This window comes from Lasioglossum baleicum, chromosome 16 (assembly GCF_051020765.1).
Source record: "Lasioglossum baleicum chromosome 16, iyLasBale1, whole genome shotgun sequence".
In the NCBI taxonomy this organism is placed as follows: domain Eukaryota; kingdom Metazoa; phylum Arthropoda; class Insecta; order Hymenoptera; family Halictidae; genus Lasioglossum; species Lasioglossum baleicum.
The window spans coordinates 2,821,907-2,841,478 of record NC_134944.1 but is presented as its reverse complement, the minus strand read 5'-3'; the positions used below and the strand labels follow the sequence as shown (position 1 = coordinate 2,841,478).

Here is a 19,572-nt window from a genome sequence, read left to right as displayed (position 1 = left end):
CTGGTAGCGGCACTACGCACACAATTGTACGAAGTCGTTGTCATCGACGGTTGTCGTTGTTGTTGTCGGTGCATAACCACGCGATATGCACGGACCGACGTTTGTCCACGTGCGCCCGCGCGTCTCATGAGAATGAGGGACCGGCACAAGTGGCTTGTTTAATGCACTCGAATACTGTTCCCGAGACGCACGACACTGCCACCACTTGCCCTAACTTCTCCCTTCTCCTTATTTCCCTTCTCATTCTCCATTTTTTTCTAATTTTTCATACCTCAATGTCGGAACTCGCGAATTTACATAACCGTCTACGGTCTCAATGTAGTCCGTCACGGAAGTCTAATTGATGAATCAACGATGCGATTACTCACGGCGCTTAATCGAGATGATTTTCTCGTCGTTGGATTCTGTATTCGACACGAATCTGTCTTGTCGATCTTCGTTGAACGTTCTCGTTCACAAGTATCATTCGAATAACGAAAAATCTGCTCTGCAACGCGATATCCCGTGAATTATTGGTTGTTTAAGCGAATGAAGAAAAATAGTGGCAACAGGGGAAGTAATTTGAAGTCGTTACGGTTTGTGATCCTCGAGAGTGGCCACCACGTGCGGGGGTGTGTCGCTCCGTTCACGATCAGCCACAGAACTAATGCGAAAAGTAATCTGCCCGGAGGAAACTTAAAGTCACCCTTCCTTCACGCGGGTACCGCGTCTAATCGATCACGACACAGTCGATCTTTCACCCTCTCCTCTAACTCGGATCGAAATTTAACTTCGTCATTCGGTGCGATAAACAATGGCCAAGCTCGTTTACTACAATGAATGAATTTGTGGGAATACCATCTATAGAAAACGAATCGCGATAGTATCGATCGTGTTCCCCCGCTTATTAGTTGTTCATTTGGCGAGAGGAACAACAGGCTCGCCTAATCACGCGTAATTGTCGTCGAACAAGAACGTGGCCAGTTCCTTTCGAACAATTCCGGTGAAGAGTCGCGTAAGTCCTGAAAATAATAGGGGTCTTTTTGTTCCACAGCTGTGCTCCACTTGTATGTATAATACGCGCCACTTATACGAAATCGAGCATCGAGGAGAGGGTTAAACCCGATAAATCTCTTTTTCGTTCTCTCGCCCTGTACCGTGCTCCGTCTTTTTCTCTTTCGTTCTCATTTCTCCGGTCTTTGTTCCCGCGTACGACGTCCTGTTTGTTTTAAAGGGTCACAAAAGCTGTTCAAATGGGCAACGGGTTAACACATTCACTGTACCGCTCACTATACCGCGGACACGTTTCTCGTGATCGTGCCGCGCACCCCTCTTTGCACGGAACACGACCCTGTGGCAAATCAGCCGTTAACCCTCGTCCATCCCTCCTGTCAATTTGACACAGTTTCCCCGAAATAAGTTCTACCTTATTCTCTGTTATTCGTAAATCAATTTTCCCGAAACTACGATTTTTTTTATATAATAATTTTTTTAACTGATAATAGACTGCGGATGTTTATGCAATTTTCAATTTGCGCAGATCTCAACCAAAACTCCAAAACATAATAAATACTCAGCATACTTCGTACTCCTATTATAACTTCAAACATGGTGACTACAAGAGTATAATCGACTACTTAACATATTACCGACCGGTGATTATTGCTTAATTTTGAAAAATCTATGGTTCATGGCTAAACACTTTTTAATGGAACCATCAATAGTAACAGCAATTTTCATTATGAACTAACAAGACACCCTCAATAACCTCATCTAATAGTTTCATTTAAGATTGCAATGTAAAAGAAAATTTCTATGCTTTGTAATTTGGTACAGCAAAATTATTGAAAATCCTATTAATAGGCTTCCGGTAGGTAAAGTGTTAAATCATATTGAATGGGATGTATTTGTTTAGTTTCGCACTTGTCCCTTTTATTGTCCCTTTTTATTGTCCCTTTATTAGCTCGCTTTCTTGTGTAAATTTTAGATTAAGAATATTTTTTTGTTATGTTTATTTTGGGTTTTGTCAGTTCTGCTAAACAACTGTACACATTTGTACAAAAGGACCTCAGTCCGTATATAATAATAATAGATAAAAATTGTGTTAAATTCTGTCGAATTTTATGTACCATCCTTTTTTGAACATTTTTAGAAGGCATAAATGCGGGAAGATCCGCATCTCAATTTGAATAAGAAAGCATCGAAAAATAACTGTTTACTTTTTTATATCATCGATCCTTTATCACTGTGTCAATTCGACACCGAGGGCCGGATGAGGGTTAATAAAGGCTGAGGAATACATTTTCCACTAGCGGGACCAAATTCGAAATAAAATTGTGCAATAATCCGTGTATGAATTTCATAGTAAAAAGATTCAGCTGTGATTCGACAGCTGAAGCATTCCGTCACCATGAATCCTTCCGCTTCCAAGCACGAGCGATAGTCATAGCATCATTCATTGAGAACTACGAGCCGGTGATTCTCGGAAACGCGGAATCCATGAATGAAGCTGGCACACGTACTACATACGCAGCCGCGATAAGAATAATTGTTGGACGTTGTCTAGGGGGCAGCTGGTAGTGGTCGCGAGTCAAGGAGTTTGACCCGTGGGCGCAGCCGTCAATGAGGCAAGGGACTAACCAAGACCCAGGATACGAGGTCGTCTACTTGACCCCACAGCGCGCGCCGGATGCCACCGTTTTTCTCTCCAGAATTGACCGATTCAATTGGAACCGGCCACGCGTTCGTTCGCGAAAATTTACCAATTCTGCTTTCGGTATCCTTCAAACGTCGACAAGCCTCGAGGATCATAGTCTAGCGTGAGTCACTAGCGCCCCGGTAGATAAAACAGTCGACGAAGCATCGGTGCGAAAGAGGTCCTGACCCCTAACTTTCCCAGGGTGACTTTAATTCGATCCATTGTTCGCTGTCCTTCCTCCCTTCGGCGGTTTGTGTTTCTGGAAAACACGGACCTCCACTGAATTGGCCTAATGCGGCGTTAATAATGTCGTCCGCGAGTCTTCTGATCCTGTTTACTGGACGGAAGCTGTTTACTCCCTAACTTCAGCGTTTGACTACGGGGAATGTTGCACGAAAACGTCTGACGTTTCACCGGGTACCTGGTGAGACACTTGTGCGAATCCAGGATAAAAATCGCGAAGCGTTGACGAGTCGGGGGTGGTTCAAGAGAAAGCGTGTGACGGAGGAGGGGTCGCGTTGAATTGATAAGGCTCATGTTCTTGGTCCCCTCGCCTCTTATCGCGGTTTGCGCGGAACTTGATCTCATCCTTCGGGATCTACGGGTGTGCGCGAATATACTGGTACATGCGTACACATACAAACAGCATTTCGCCTTTGCCGCTTTGCACGAGAGAGGAGAGGACCTCTGGAGAGAGAGAGAGAGAGAAAGAGCGCGGAGCAAGCACGAAACGAGTGGAGCCGACTGAATGACTGAGTGACACTCGGCTGACGTCCCTTCCGGTGTGTCTCGTGTTACGCCGAGCCTGTTAAGCGTTTATACATTGAAGTAACGGCATTGGGCGCGTGCCACCCACTGCATTCTCTCTCCGACGACCATTTTTCCCGACTCCCCCTTTCACCTTGACCCATCCCCGAACCAGCCATGTCGAACTTCACCCTTAACCCTTTGCCCGACGATTTATTTTACGGTTTCAGTGATTAGAACTTTTTTGTGGATCGTGATTTCCTAAAAACGGAGAAAACTTATATCTATTGTGTGCCTATATGCTCTCCGATAGCTGTACATTAACAAAACCAAGGTAGAATGCGACGTGTGGCTTCTTTCAAACTTTTTCTCCTCTGAGAGAGTGGAAGGTGTTGATGTAAATAACAACTTTACTTTTATAAACAATTTTGCGGCAAGTTTCTCTTACAAATGTCCACCGATCCAGAGGTGTAGTTTTACCGGAGATTCAACGGGGGTCCATTACTTTTTATACACCCTGTACAATACAATTTCTATTAGATTGTCCCAAAAGTTTCTTCCGAAATGTGTTCCTTTAATGTCGCTAAATAAATACAAACAATACGATAATGTTTATGTTAATATTTTAGTACTTCTTAATATGAATTTGCATTATGTGCATGCATCGAAAACCAACTTTTGGGACAACCTAATATTTATTTAGCAATATGAAAGGATCACATTCCGGAAGAAACTTTTGGGACAACCTAATAAATAAAGATAGTGTTTTTCATTATATCTTGTAATTATACTGGGCACTTCTTTCTTTTGCACAGCTGTGTACATTTTCGTTAGAATCTGTCCAGAATCTTCATCGCGAGTCTTAACACGTCCGGGATTATTGCTGCTATCAAACGCTACTGATTTTCTGGAATTTCCGGCGCGCTGACCCAATTTTCAGTATGCTTCGAGCATATTTATGGTAACTAATAAGATTTTTTAAGAGAAGTTACGGAATCGCTGCTCCGTGAAGCTTGAAACCGAAAGCCCATACAGTGATCGTGTTTCCTTTCGCGTTGCACACGTTGTCGGAAGTGTTTCAATTCAAGCATTCAAACGAGGAAACCTTAAAAAGAGCCGCCAAGCGGGAGAGGTTAATTACTTGGCGCAATAGGTCAACGCGGAGCTGTTTGCGCAGCGTTAGGCTTCCGTTCTATCTCGTTTTATTTGATCCTTCAACGTCCACCAATATTTGATTTCGAAGGAATAAGCAGAACCCGTTAAAATTATGATCGAATCTTTTAAATTGGAATAACAATAAAATCAAAGAACAAATATCCTCGGGCAAATTGGTCCATTATACAGAAGCCCAGTCGTACTTAATTCTTATTGAAAAGACAGCGGAATCCACCGGGCAGTGAAACGGTTTAAGATTACAGGTCTTCCTGTGACCAGCAATGCGTTTCTCTTAACCAGAGAACGCTGAATCTGTAGTAGAACATTTAAGTGCACCAAACGAGACAATAAAAAAAAATTTTCTCGCCAATGAAAGCCGAGACTCGTTCCCTCAGGGTACAACTTCCTGCTTAAACCTCTGACTCGTTCGTGCTCAAGCCCTGGAATAGACCACAGGCAACGAAGAAAGGAGAAGGTGAATTAAAGTGCAATCAGGGCTGGTGTGTGCCTTTGTATTCTCACTTTCTCCCTTTTTGTCTCCCGCGCCTCTAACGACCCACCATTTAGGCCAGCAGTCCGTTCGGTACTACTTAAATCTCATAATATTTAACCGCTTCGCCACCGTCTTCATCAGGATTCTTTTCTCCTCTTACTTCCTTTCTCTCGATTCACCATTAATATTTTATTAAACTCGTCTGTATTCTATGAATTGCAAAAAAATTTTATGCGCCGAATGTAAAAAAAGATTACATAAAATGAAAACGATCTGGGTTTAAGAGATGTCTGAATAAAATGAAAGAGTAGAGACTTCACCCTCCAAAATGAGCCGGGAATTTTTACACGAAGTTACAAGAGTTCAAAGATCAACAACCTCTCGGTTCCGATTTTGCGGAGTATACTCTATTTTCAAGCGTTCATAAAAATCGCGAAGAAATAACACAAACGCGAGATGGTTCGGTATACCTGATTCCACGGTTTCTCCACAGTCGATCATATTCCACCCCATCGCACCCCCACCTTGTCGCCGAACAAACCCCGCAATTCTTCGTCGCTCAGCTAGAAGAAGCTTTCTACGGGAATTCTCAAGAAACAATTGCCGACCTAAACGAAGCTAATTGAAGCCATTCAAGATCATGGCGAGCGTGTCGGTGTCAGCTGGTGCGACGCGGAGGAGACGAACAGTACAGGACGAGAACGCGAGAGACGAAGAGTGTGTATAAGCAACCCTGTAAACTCGGTTTCGCCGGGTTTCGTTGGTGTGTAAACTAAACGAGCGGACTGCTCGTTTCCACCGTCTAATAAAGCCAAATGAAGCGCCTACGAACATCTTCCTCGTGTGTCTTCTCGTGTCTTTGTCGTTAGGCCTTTGCGACACGACACATTTCCGGCCGTATCGTTTATCCCTTCCTCGGCGACTCCTTTTAAAAACACCGTCTCTCCTCCTCCCTCCTCTTTCCTCTCTTTCGTTCTTCTCCTCTCTTTTATCCCCTCCTCCATCCCCCGCAACCCGGTTTTCCATCTATCGCGTTCATCACGCGCATCGTTTGCTCTTTTCTGCGTTTCAATGGATACGTCGTCGGTCCGCGTCGCTCCACCAATGGGCATTATGCTAATTCACCGTGCCATGCTGCTGGACACTGTGCAATTGCTCGACGGTGTAATTAAGTTACGAGCTTTCTGGAATTACCTCGTCAAGGTGGTACATTCATTTTTCTTCTAATTTCTTGCATGTGTCCCTGCAAAATGTGTTTATGTGCGGCCGAAAATGTGATTCACCGAAACGTGATTCATACCCTATAGGAAAAGTGGGCGACGGGATTGGATTAATCACGTTATGCAAAACAGTTAGAAGGTTCCCATGGCGCGGGCCAGCCACGACAGAAGACCCGTATCTTCGTGTGACACAAAAGTATTAAACGAATGAATGAATGAATGGTACGGTCATCGGATGGTTGGATGAATGAGCGGCTACTATGTGTGCCGTTGTAAGGACGGAAGATAGTCTGGAAAGAATGAACGGAGGGAATGAGGAAAGATGAGCGAATTGGTGGAGCGAAGCGGTTAATGCTGGCGGCGGCCATTCACGAGGAAAAAGTCGATAGTGTTTTAATTGTTCGCTTCCTAAAGAAGAATTCCTTTCGGTTCATCCGCCGGTCGAAGGAAATAAATCGTAGCGATTGAACGGTGCAGAGAGCAATACAATTATTGTGTCTTTATTTGTTGCAAAGTGGCAGGAGAAAATCGTGGAAGAACTTGAGACACTTCTTTCTTTTTAACCATCCGCCGGTTCAAGAAAAATGTGATTGTAATCTTATTTGTTTCAAAGTGGCAGCAGAGGATCGTGGATTTGCTAGTTTCTTTCGATCCATCCATCGGTTCGAAGAAGTAAATCGTAGATAATAAACGGTGCAAAGTACGATGCAATGATTATCTTATTTGTTGCAACGTGGACGACCTCGAGCCACTTGCTTTCGGATTTTCGGAGTGCGCGATTTCAAAAGGATCGAGCAGAACGGCAAGATTTTGATCGGAGAAGGTAATCCCCGTCGATTGAGATGAAGAAACATTCGCCGAGACATAGCTGGACGAAAAGTGGGCGTCGCAGCGAGTAAAGGCGACGCGACTGAAAGCCCGCAAACTGGTTCACTCCAGACGAATAATCGCGAGCTCGTAATTGCTACCAACTATGCGGAGGTGGCGAGAAATATGGCACTGTTGGCGGTCGAGCGTCTTCTCTCTCTCTCTCTCTCTCTCTCCCCCCCTCTATCTCTCTCTGTCTCTCTGGAGTAACCCTTCTTCCCCGCTTAAATAAATTAACCGAGTCATCCAGAACGACAGCACGTATATACCGCTACTTACATACTATAGGTACGCGGGGCCTTACGTCATGTGTGCGTGGACGACAGCAACAGCGTACTTTGCTGCTTTGCTACTCGTGCTATCCTTGAATCTTCCACGAAATTGGCCGCAATCAAAGTGCCACGTCAACATACCCTACGCGCCATTACCGATGCCTACTATCATACTATTTCAAATTCTAAATACCGAGGAACTGATCCCATTCGACGGCGCTCGCAAAACTTCGCGAATAAAGCATCCTCCTCGTCGCGACAAGTTTCTAAACATCACACCTATGTTTATTGAATAATTGTTTATTTTACAAAATGATAATTCACCATCACTATTAATGTACAACATACCACAACCCCGCGATTCAACGAAAGAAATGATTGTTCACGATACTCTTCACAAAGTAATTGAAGTGATCAACAGCTTCGAATCCGTGTCTGGCAAAGGTGCGAACAACGAGCGAAATGTCGGAACGTACTCGGGATAAACCGCAAATCAACCACCATGATGCTGAAGCGGGGTCCCCCATAGGCCAGAAATTCGCCTGGTAGCCACCTCTCCTTCTCCGTGGGCACATCTACCCCTGCGGTAAGAGGAAACCCTCTGCTCTGCGAAACCAGACTATTCCTTTCTCTCCATAAACGTCCGCGGCTGAGCAGGGGAAGAAATGAAAGAGGGGGCAGATGAAGCTGCATGCAACCGGGGGCCTGCAACGTTTGTGGTATGGAGGTGGTCGTAGCTATGGTGGAGATCGTCGTTCTTCGAGCAATCCTGCTTCCGTACCCCAAAATTCCCAAACCACCATTGAAGCTTCCTGGACCGGTTGGATTGAAATGCTAAATATTTTCCAAGATTATTTCCGAACTAGTGCCACCATTTTTAAAGGAATTACTTGTGAATAATGTCTTGATATAGAATTCTCTGTCCAGGTTGAATCGAAATGGAAAATATTTTCTATGATTATTCCTGAAATAGGCCACAATTTTTAAAGGAATTGTTTATGAAGAATGTCTTGATGTCACACACGATTCGACACGGTTTGCGAAGGGTTGACGTTGGATCTCGAAGAGAGGACAATGGTCGCGATACAAGAACACGACGATTTTAAAGCGTAACCGTTATAGATAACCCGGCAATCATGCGGCATTAGTGAAATGGTATTACAAGGGCTCTGAAAGACATCACGGCAACCCTAGTCAGCGACTCTGCGAATAACGCTGACGACATCGACAATAATGTAATAGCGCAAAGTGATTCAGCGAGTTACCGACTGCTTACTAAAATGCTAGGAACACTTACGATCTTTACACGTTTCGCAGACCCTGATATAATTGAAAAAAGATCATGCAAACTTCCACAGACAACTTCGTGTACTCGCTACTATCAAAATCGTAAAAAGCTGTTCTTAATGTTCAACCCACCATAGACAGTTCAATTTTCCACACTGAGAAAAAAAAGTAGTTACTTCAATAACACGCGTGTTATTGTAATTTTTTTACTTCGACGAATATCAATGTATTCTTTTCAATAGTATGAAATTTAGAAGCAAATCGTGATGTATTTGAATTGTCTATCATGAAATGATTGAAAATATTTCTCTTTTTCCTTCAATCAGATATGTTGTTAAAAAAATTTGAGAAATGCATTGATTTATACTGGAATTGGTTTGAGGCCATATCTTATTTTTCTGAAAACATTGATGTCAAGCTATTCGCTTATATGATTGGCGGAAATGAGTTTTGCTATTGAAATTCAATAGTATTTAATATTAAAATAAGTTCATATGATATTGGCACTATTCAATAGTACATCTTATTGAATCAACATATATCTTTTTTGTTTCGACAGGATTTTTTTCTCAGTGCATGAAAGAAAATCAGAGTTGGAGGAGTTATCTCTTCGAGCTATGCAAACAATATTTTATCATAGACTCGTGAATAAACCATTTCTCTCAATAAAATGATTTTGTACGAATTTGATGAGGGGATCAAGGCGAACCACGTTCGATAGATTTGTCAGGCGACTAATTTAATGAGAAAGGCGAGCGACGAATTCAATTTTCTCGACATAACTAGAGAAGAATATCTATCACGCACGGAGAAGTTACACGCACATAGCACCACTTGCCACTTGGAGCAATTGACCACGCAAGTGTTTACTGTCCCCTTCAACTACGTGATGCTATGCAATATTCGTTTAGTTTTGCTTTATGTATCGCTGTCATCTGTTATCGGTACAATGATAACGCGCAGTAACCTGCGGGGCCTGACGTATTCTTACGATTAAGAAACATGGCCAGTCGACGCGTTAGGAACACTGGTGTTGCAATCATACGATGCTTCAGTGTGTCACAGTGTCAAAAATAAATCGTTGACAAAATTACGACAATTGAGACGATGTGAAAAAGATCAAACAATTAGGTACGACATTTCTTTTATATCCTACAATTTAATTTAAAAAACAGCAAAGTGTTGGACGTATGTTTTAATATATCAATAAACGTACAATAAATTGTTTAAAAATGCTGTACACGTACTACCACGTAAAAGACAGATATACAGTGCTTTGAAACATGATTTTGATCACGTTATAGGGAGTGTACTGTAATATTTAGTTCAGAGCAGCGCGTGTAAGAGGTGTAGTGGCAATTCCGTGTGATTGAAGCGCAGCGTCGATGTTGGTTAAAGATATAAGAATGCAAAACGCGTCTGTCAGTGGAGAGGCTGCGCGGGTCACAATCTCATCTACCGATCCTAATCGGTATTGTTCTCTCTGTCTCTCTGCCGTCTGCTTTTCTCGGCCCTTCAAACGCTTAAATCCCCCGTTGGACGTACGCGAGCGCACGCCATTATCTTATTTACGCCTCATTGTCTCAATGCATCATACCAATATCGAGCGGCCGCCTCGTACCGAGGCAACAACACACACTTTTGTATTCGGGCCCACGTGAAAACTGGCCTAGCTCCTTCGGGCGGTGCACCAACTGTGCAAACATTCACCCCCTCGATCTAACCGACCACCAGAAAATCAGAAAAAAATGCAACACAACATCCAATCTACAGTTCACACGATTTACCCAATCTTGGAATCAAGTCTTCCCTGTATTAAAAATGGAGTTAACCATCGAACAATATCAACGTATCCTAAAACAACCGTTCTTCAGAAAACAGTGCAACAATATCCACAATACACATTTCACACGATTTACCCAATCTTGAAATAAAGTCTTCCCTGTATTAAACATGGAGTTAACAATCGTACAATATCACAATGTGTCCTAAAAGTACCATTCTTCAGAAAACACTGCGACAAAATCCACAATCCACATTTCACACGATTTACCCAATCTTGAAATAAAGTCTTCCCTGTATTAAACATGGAGTTAACAATCGTACAATATCACAATGTGTCCTAAAAGTGCCATTCTTCAGAAAACACTGCGACAAAATCCACAATCCACAAATCACACGATTTACCCAATCTTGAAATAAAGTCTTCCCTGTATTAAACATGGAGTTGACAATCGTACAATATCAATGTGTCCTAAAAGTACCATTCTTCAGAAAACACTGCAACAATATCCACATTTCACACGATTTACCCAATCTTGGAATCAAGTCTTCCCTGTATTAAAAATGGAGTTAAACATCCTACAATATTATAGTCTCCTAAAACAACCATTCTTCAGAAAACACTGCAACAATATCCACAATCCACATTTCACACGATTTACCCAATCCTGAAATCTCGTCTTCGTGTATTAAAAATGGAGTTAACCATCGAACAATATCAACGTCGCCTAAAACAACCATCTAATGAATCTACAAAAGACACTGCAACGGCATAAAAAAGAAAATCCACAGTTCATACAATTTACCAAACCTCGAGATCCTTCCTAACATTAAAGATGCAGTTAACCACCGTGCAATCAACCATCCAACCAATCTTCAGAAAACACTGCAACAACATAAGACTCACTTTAGGGTTAAAGAAGAAGGTTGCCGAAGGAGACGTCCGGTTCGAGAACGGTTTTATTCGACGAGCAGAGTGTAGGTGCTGGAAAAAGGTTGTGTGTAACCAAAGGACGAGGACGCTCGTGAAGGTCGCCGAAAGATGGTTTATGGTTATATTGGAGCAGTAAAGCAATTTCCTATTTCGAAGGGCCCGACCTCGCTTGCTCCGGTCCACCATTATCCGTTGACTCTGCCGAGAGAAACTTTTATTCTCGCCCGTGTTTTGACAGCCGGCGGGTTCTGCCTGTTACTTTTACGATCGCCGTCGACAAGACTTCGCGCTACGTGTTTTACGAAATTTATTATGTTGTCACCGACAGAGTTCGAAGCTCTGGCCACTAAAGATGAGAAACAATACGTATCACTGTCGAGAGAAAAAAGATCAGACGTTTAATCGACCATACGAGATCAAGCAAATTGGAGCAATTCTCTGTAGAAAACCGACCAGACCTTTCTCGATCGATCGTCTTGAATAAAGAAACTCGAAGTAGAAAAATTGGGGACAGCGAGAGTATCTCAATTTTGCAAACAAAAAAACTGTCGAGACAGCCTTCGATCGATCTTCTTGAATAAGAGATAGACGTGACGAAAATTGTTCGTGTTCAGGAGACTGTGGGCGATGACAATTTGGAGCAGCGGCTCGATTGGCACTTCGTTGATTTGTATGCAAAAAAGAAGTCGTAGAAATGAAATGAAGAACATTCATCGAAACGTGCTTACTTCAACTTTTCAAACAGGAAATCCATCCAGCAACCCTGTGATCGATCTTCGTAAATCGAGAAAAGAAACTTGAAGAAGTCGTGTAGAGTAATATCAAGATCAACGACTGCGTACTTCAATCGTTTTACGCAGAAACTGTCTACATCTTCTTTGATCGATCATCTGGAGTCCGGAAAAGAAACTTCAAGCAGAAAGATCAGAAGGATCAAGAGGATAGTTTAAATATCATTGAAAAGAATTATTTGAATCGAGAAGAAATTAACTTTTTACACATGGAGCTATTTTAACTCGAAAATGAAACATTTCTTCCGGCCTTGAATAATTCCATTCTATATGATCTTTTTCATTTTATGGATATTTGATAAAGTAAACAATATTTTGAATAATGATGCAGAAATTTTTAAGGGTTAGTAAAAGACCGATTGAAACCTAATTGTTAGAGATCTTTTCAGAAGACCACGAAGAATGTTTTATCAAGGATTGCGAGGGGTGCGAGGGAAACGGCGTTGAATAACGAAGTACAGAAAAATTTTCTATGAAAGGTCTGAACATTTATTAGACGTTCATACACTTACGCATATTCACGTTCTCCATATGTACATATACATAGGTATATACATATACAAAATCCATGCGTGTACGAGTAACAATCTTTCTCGAATGTAAAGAATTGCATAAAGTAGCCGACGATACCCGACCGCGAAAGAAATCAGCCTCGCGATATACTCGTATCGCACGTTACACAAGTACACACACCAGGCATCGTCATTATAATCGTAATAGTTGGCGGTCTTCGATCGACGACCAGAGAGATCATCTAGATGGACAAAATATTTACAACGATATCTATATATATATAATATATTGCTCTACCATGATCGCATAAATCACACATCGTTCCACAGTACGCATTTCTCGGTATTGAGATGTTTTCAACGTCTATCAATTCTTAAAACATATTTACAAAGACGATCCCACAGGAAGATGGGTTACGAAACGATGCTCAATCCTTCGATTCTCTATGTTCAATTGTTCATTCGATTTACAATTAATCCACGCGATCTATGGTGCTACCGAGATGTAATGACTAGCACGAATTCTCAAGCGCTCTCACAATTATTGTCAATGTCTAATAACGTGGGATTCGCAAAAGAACTTCGGGTCTCGCTCACCTAGCCCTTGCGCCGTCGGTCTTCCACGTTATGAGACACTGACAAAGCAACAAAGTTCGTCTAACACTGACAAAATACAAGTCCGTATAACACTGCCGAAGTGAACAGTTCTCACTCGTCTTCAACTGTACCAGCAGCTTCCTCGAGCTCTGGGTCCTTAACAAATCAGGACCACATCAAATCAATGTCTCCCGGTGAGCACAGTAATAGGCTTCAGGAGAAGCTGAGGAGTGGAGTGTTGCATGGACCTGGGCTGCTGGGAAGAGTTGCATATCGTGATGGGGGGCGAGTGCGGAGACATGCGTTCTGGGCTGCTTCCGGGGGATGAAGTGGTGGGCATCTGTCCGAGGAGGGTGGGTTGATGATATCTGAGGTGTTGGTTGTGCGCGAAGATGACCCCTGTGGCGTGATGTTGCTGATGAGCAGCGAGGGATCTGAGCGTTGCGTAGAAGTCGTACGAATGGCTGGAGACGGGAATGCCGGTGGCGTATCCGGCGATGGGTGGTTGTAGAAGCCTGTCCATGGGGTAGTGTGCATGGGCAGAAGGTGCCGCGGTTGCTGGGAGCGGCTGCGGTTTGCAGGGGAGGCTGTTGCTGGATGGGCTGGGTCCAGCGCCGGATATCAAACCAGGAGTATAGCCTGCGGGGATGGCGTATGCTCCAGTGGACGACGAATACCCTGCAGCAGCCCTCTGCAGATACGACATCGTATAGGCCGACGGTTGCCACGACGACGCGGAGATCGACGGTGGGTAACCACCGAACACGAGGCTCCTCTTCAGGGTAGCAATTCTGGTTCTGTGATTCGACGTAGTCCTCCTGCGCAGTTTTCCAGTGGTTCCTCCGATGAAGACATCCTCGGAGCTGGGGTCCAGCATCCAGTAATTGCCCTTGCCGGGGTCGTCGTAGTGGCGAGGCACCTTGACGAAGCACTTGTTCAGCGAGAGATTGTGCCGGATCGAATTCTGCCAACCTTGCTTGTTGTTCTCGTAATAGGGGAAGTGGCGCATGATGTACTCGTAGATGCCGTTCAGGGTGAGACGCTTCTCAGGGCTCTGACGGATCGCCATCATGATCAACGCGTTGTAGCTGTACGGCGGCTTCTCGCTCTTCTTCTTGCCGTCGTCCTTGGAGTCCTTAGAGTCCTTGGATTCCGCAGATGTATTGACGGAAGCTGCCGCGGTTGTGGAGCAATCTAACGGAGGAGTATCCGTGCCACCGTCTCCGGTCACGTCGAGATCGCTAGAGTCTGAGCTGTCGTCTACGTGGCTCACGGTTGGCGAAGCTGATCCACTTTCAGCTGGTTCCGGAGTGCACGCGTAGGCTTCTGGGAGGATGCTGCGGATGCTGAAGCTGCTGTTCAGAGGAGTCGCCGGCGGCGAAGAGGCTGCGACTGTCCGCTGCTCGCCGGAACCTTCCATGTTCACCATGCTTTTTCGAGTCACTTCAGTTTATAGACCTTGCAAAATGCTTGCCAGGTGCGTGACGAACGAATAGCACTGTTCGGTAATTGTTCACAGAGGTTTGTTCACGGGAATCACACCAGCACTGTGTTCACGAGAAAAACTGTTACAAGTCCTCACGTAAAAATGGTTTGCGTGTCTCACGAGCTACGATAGATGTTACTCCGACGAAGACGAGACGCGTAGGTGCCGTCATCGGCGTCGCGCGCCGTATTTATAGGTACGCTAAGGTCACGCCCACCGAGCTACCGGTGAGCTAGAGCGGGGGAATACCAGCCAATGGCGAGGCAGATCGCAGGCTCTCCACTGGCTGGGAGAGCGACCCCCACCATAATGTTTTGCGGCCAATGTTTGACAGCAAACAGTGCAAACAACGCGTGGTTAAGGCGAGGGCAGGGATTTCGAAGGTGGCCGATCGAGAATTCTGCGGTAGTGGGGAGCGCAGTCGCAACTATCCCCCGAGAAACTGCGAGCCCGCGTATACAAACAAATCCAAACGTGATTGCTGCATTTCTACGCCTCTTACGGCACAGCCTGTCTCTCTCTCTTTCTCTCTCTCTTTCTCTCGCCCTCTCTTACTCTCGTTCTCTTACGAACTCGAGAGACGGCTTTTTCGCTCCCTTAGATCGCGGAGACACTCTCACTCCGCGGGGACCGATTTGCTCGCTCACATGCGAACGAAAGGGGATAAATGCCCTTTGTTGATGCTCCCGCTCATGCTACCTCTTGCCCTAACCGCTCTTGTTTGCCCGAACTTGATCGAACCGTAAAGATCCAGCGATCTCGAATTGTTCTAGGGCGCGCCTTATTTCGGCCTTCAGCTTTGCACCCTTTTCGCCGGACATTCTGCATTCGCTTCTATCAAGGTGCTGCCATCTATTCAGCAGCTACAGTATTTTGTGCGAAGACACTGAGCTAGTTCAAAATCATTTTCTACATTTTCTAGTTTTAAATTCTTCTAATCTTTTTACTGCTTTAAATTACACCTGCTCGCTTTTGTCGTAAATGCATAAAATCCGCTGTTCAGTGATCAGGAAGCAGGAATAAAATAAAAATTGATTTCTTAAATTTTTCCAATCCTTTACTGTTTTATATTTCACCCAGCCAATTTCTTCATAAACGCATAAAGGAGTGCAGTCCAGAGAAAGCAGTCCAGAGTGATCAGAAATATAGGGTTGAGGGTTGAAATACTTTTAGTATCAGTCCTACAAAACTCGCGTCAGACAATTAACAATGCAAGGTTGGCGAAAGGCATTCTCGCAGATCCGCAGTTCCAGGAAACAGCTGTAAGTAACCCTAATAATGACTTCCCCACAATTAACGTAAATAACGGACTTCGGAAGGATAATTGGCAACGGTAAGGGTAACGAGCACCGACGGTGGTTTATGGTAGGGGCGGAGGAGGTGAGGGGCAATCCCGGCTGTGTAAATCGGATAAACTTTGCCCATGGCCATTGTTTCCCGCTATTGTGTCCTAACAGGATTAATACGTCAACACTGAAACGACGTTCGACGTTTCCGCCACCTGCAATAGCCCTTACACCCTTCTCCATCCAGGATTCTATTATTATCCGTCATTTAGACGACCTTCTTGTACGCGCTCGCCGCTTCAAGAAACTAAGGAACAGTTCCTGTAATTCCCAAATTACCTCTCTTTATTGTATCGGACATTGAAAGCCTATTACGGTCTATGCTACGACGAGAACTCGAAGGTAGTTTTGCTAACCCTTCATACCCTAAACCGGCTCAGTTTACAAAACCCATTATTATAAGATTTTCAAAAGAATTTTATGATATGGGCTATATATGTCGGTACAGGCAGAAATGTAATTCAGTTTCGAGAATTTTCATTTCCAACAAAAGCGTCTTTCGTTTACCGTTAACTTTTAGTTGCTCGCATACAGTAATTACAGTCTCGGAACATTAAATTGAATGTTTCAAGCGTGAAGAAAGGTGCCGTTTACGCTATCAAATATCTGTTTTGCATTGAAGTACATAGTTATTTGAAGGCTAATAAATACCGAACAATTCCGAATTTTATAAGAATTCTTGAGGATGACTTTTTCGAAATTTTAATGACTTTGTCGGATCTTTCCTCTCCCAGAAAAAGCAGAAACACCTTGTGTGTTCTGGTGCCGGACCCCGGCGGTTCTCCCATCGATAGATGAGATCTAGAAAACACTATTTCCCCAAAAGAGGAGACGTCGCTACCTTCTTTCCCCGGAGGATTAACGAGCTCCGACCTGAAAGCGTGCGTGCTACCACGTCCGTAAAATGGCGTATACATACACATCAAACGCGCCGACCATTATAGCTGAACGCATCTCTGGGCATTTGACTCGCAGGTGGCTATTATCTCATCCAGACGATTCAATTGAGCCACGCAAGCGATTGTCTGCGACTACATTGATGCTTTAAACGCGATGTTAATTTAAGGTGCCTCGCCACACGATCTAACGACGAAACAATAATCACGAGTTGCACCGCTGTTGAAACAATTTCACAAATTTTTACAATTCGGATATTTCAGTTTGCAGTTGTTGAAATTACCAAGAAAATGGTTGAATCGATTCCTTGATGGATTCCTGTGGCATCCGAGGCCGCGATTAGCGCTGCAAGCGTCATAGAAGTGCATCCCTGCGGAAAGGGGAGGCGCGTCGGCTGACAAAAGCGGCGACTTTCATCGATCAGCTTGCATTTCCCCGCAATATGTATAGCGCAGAGAGAGAGAGAGACGGGCAGACAGGACAGGATAGACACGTGTAGAAATCGTCGATTCGTCGAGGTGTAAGTCTGTGACTCGCGGGAGACATCGAGGTCCAGGGCCCCGCTTTGTTGAGCAAATAGACTCGTTTGTTGGTCCACTCCTGGTACCTGCGTGCCCCCCGGCCAAAGGCGGCTGCGTGACAAGAGGATGAAATAATGGGAACGCTCCGGAAAACCGATTCCCTAACCCCGTGAAAAAGGGACCCCGGGCCCAGGGGCCTCCGGAACACGCGGCTGGAAGTCGCCGTATCCCCCCTGGTGCACCCGCGACAAGAATGCGCTATGCACCCACCGCGGCGCACTCTGCCCATAATGACGCAATGAGTGCTCGGACTACCCTGATTCGACACGGAAGTTCCGGTTACTGTTCGCCCATGTCCGCCCAGAATCGTATTCTTTACGGGATGTCTTTTAAACAATTCCTGAGATTGGACTCTCTGATCTACTTGACGATTGTTCGGAGTTATTCGAGTTCCTTTCAGCGTAATTTGTCTTTCCTAGATTTTTAAAACATTTTTATAAAAGCATTTGCTTGAAAGAGAGGATGTGCCATTTGTCGACGACCATTTGTGATCAACTATTGAGGAATTTCGAGGAAATGGAAGGCTCGAGTTTTCGGACGGACAGAAAAAGTCGGGCCCCGTTTTCGAAACTGTGACGAATGCGAATTTCTTCTATGATAATGAAGTAATGAACGTTCTGGGACTACGATTTGATACGCTTGCCCAACCTGTGCCGAACTTCCCATCTAGCGATGGTTCTGAACGAACCCGCGCATAGTCGACCGTTAAAACAAATTTTAAGCAAACTCGAGCAGAAATGGATATTGGTTATAAGGGACTTCCCCGGAATTGGCGAGGTCTAATCCCATTGAGCACCATAATCGGATATTTTTCAATTGTTCGGTAGTGAAAGCAAATAAAAATTTACCACGACCGGTCAAATGACCGGTTTCACACTTTTCATTTTTTAATTATTGAAAATATGAAGATGCTTCCATCAGGAATGATTCAATAAAGTTCTCTATTTAATCACGTATTATTATAAAAATTGTGAACGATCTAAACAAGTTCAGTCTTGTAAGTTTTATGAAACAATGTATATTCGAGACATTTTGTACCTGGTACGATTACATTTAACACCAAGTTAATTGCTTGTTCGTTCCGCGAGCTGTTCAAAGCCGTTCCTAGGGAGACCACGGAAAGTACGAGTGCACCGCGAAGGTGGGCGCAAGCAAGGATGCAACTAAATCTATGGTTCGCCACGGGGTGACGACGTCTTCACGATGGGGGGCCTAGCAGCCCGTATAAAGATGTCCCACCGGCGACCCGAAAAACGTACTTTACCTCTCTTCCGATGCCTCCTTTTGGAAATCCTCGACACGGCGGCTGTCCCTTTTTCACGACTGTCACGTGCCTCCTTCTGCGGCGCGTTCTTTCGCAGGCACACTCCCTTCGTCCCAGGGATCCGATCTTGCACGATGCTCTGCTTTCGCAACCATCGTCTGCAGTCACTCAAATTCTCACATCCTGACCCGTCAACCTTCCAACTGCACGTTGAAGTTTAGTCTGTGGGCCACACTAGACGCTTAGCCTTGATGAACTCTATTGACAGACAAAGCACTTAAAACGAATCTCGTTGAGGCTATAAAACGATTGATTCTAATGCAGCCAACCGGCTTCACTAAAGAAAGCCAATATTTGCACGCACAAAAGATGGATCATAGAATGTCGTCCGACTAAGTGATTCAATTCGCTCAACGTCCGGCAACATCGTATTTGTCCGTGTTCACTTGCCATTCTTGCGTCCCTTTGATTTCAACAATTCATCGCGTCTCATCCGTCGACGTGTTTCTGCTTCTACGTAACGCGTGCACTTCCGTCCGTCACATGTTTCAACCATAAATTACTTTCTTACCCTCGTCAGCCGTTCTCGTCGATGTGATACATTTTCCAGAGAGTTTTCCAGAAATTCGAGATATGTTTCCAGCGGTCAGGGCAATAAGGTACG

At 44.3% G+C, this 19,572-nt stretch overlaps 1 protein-coding gene and 1 long non-coding RNA gene across 5 annotated transcripts in view; both read right to left on the bottom strand.

Moving 5' to 3' along the window:
- The window catches only part of LOC143216805 (uncharacterized), a 67,493-nt gene extending 48,375 nt beyond the window's left edge, over positions 1–19,118 (bottom strand). For all 4 annotated transcript variants that reach the window (XR_013010647.1, XR_013010649.1, XR_013010648.1 and 1 more), the window contains exon 1: positions 18,909–19,118. This is a non-coding gene — a long non-coding RNA (uncharacterized LOC143216805). The remainder of the gene's footprint in view (positions 1–18,908) is intronic.
- On the bottom strand, positions 1,790–14,981 carry LOC143216804 (uncharacterized). The gene has a single exon (XM_076440227.1). It carries the CDS (start codon positions 14,761–14,763, stop codon positions 13,516–13,518), a length of 1,248 nt encoding a protein of 415 aa, XP_076296342.1. The 5' UTR covers positions 14,764–14,981; the 3' UTR covers positions 1,790–13,515.
- Positions 19,119–19,572: the final 454 nt, after the last annotated feature.

Excerpts from the sequence above, each read along its gene's own strand:
- LOC143216804 (XM_076440227.1), bottom strand. The coding sequence starts at position 14,763 with ATGGTGAACATGGAAGGTTCCGGCGAGCAGCGGACAGTCGCAGCCTCT.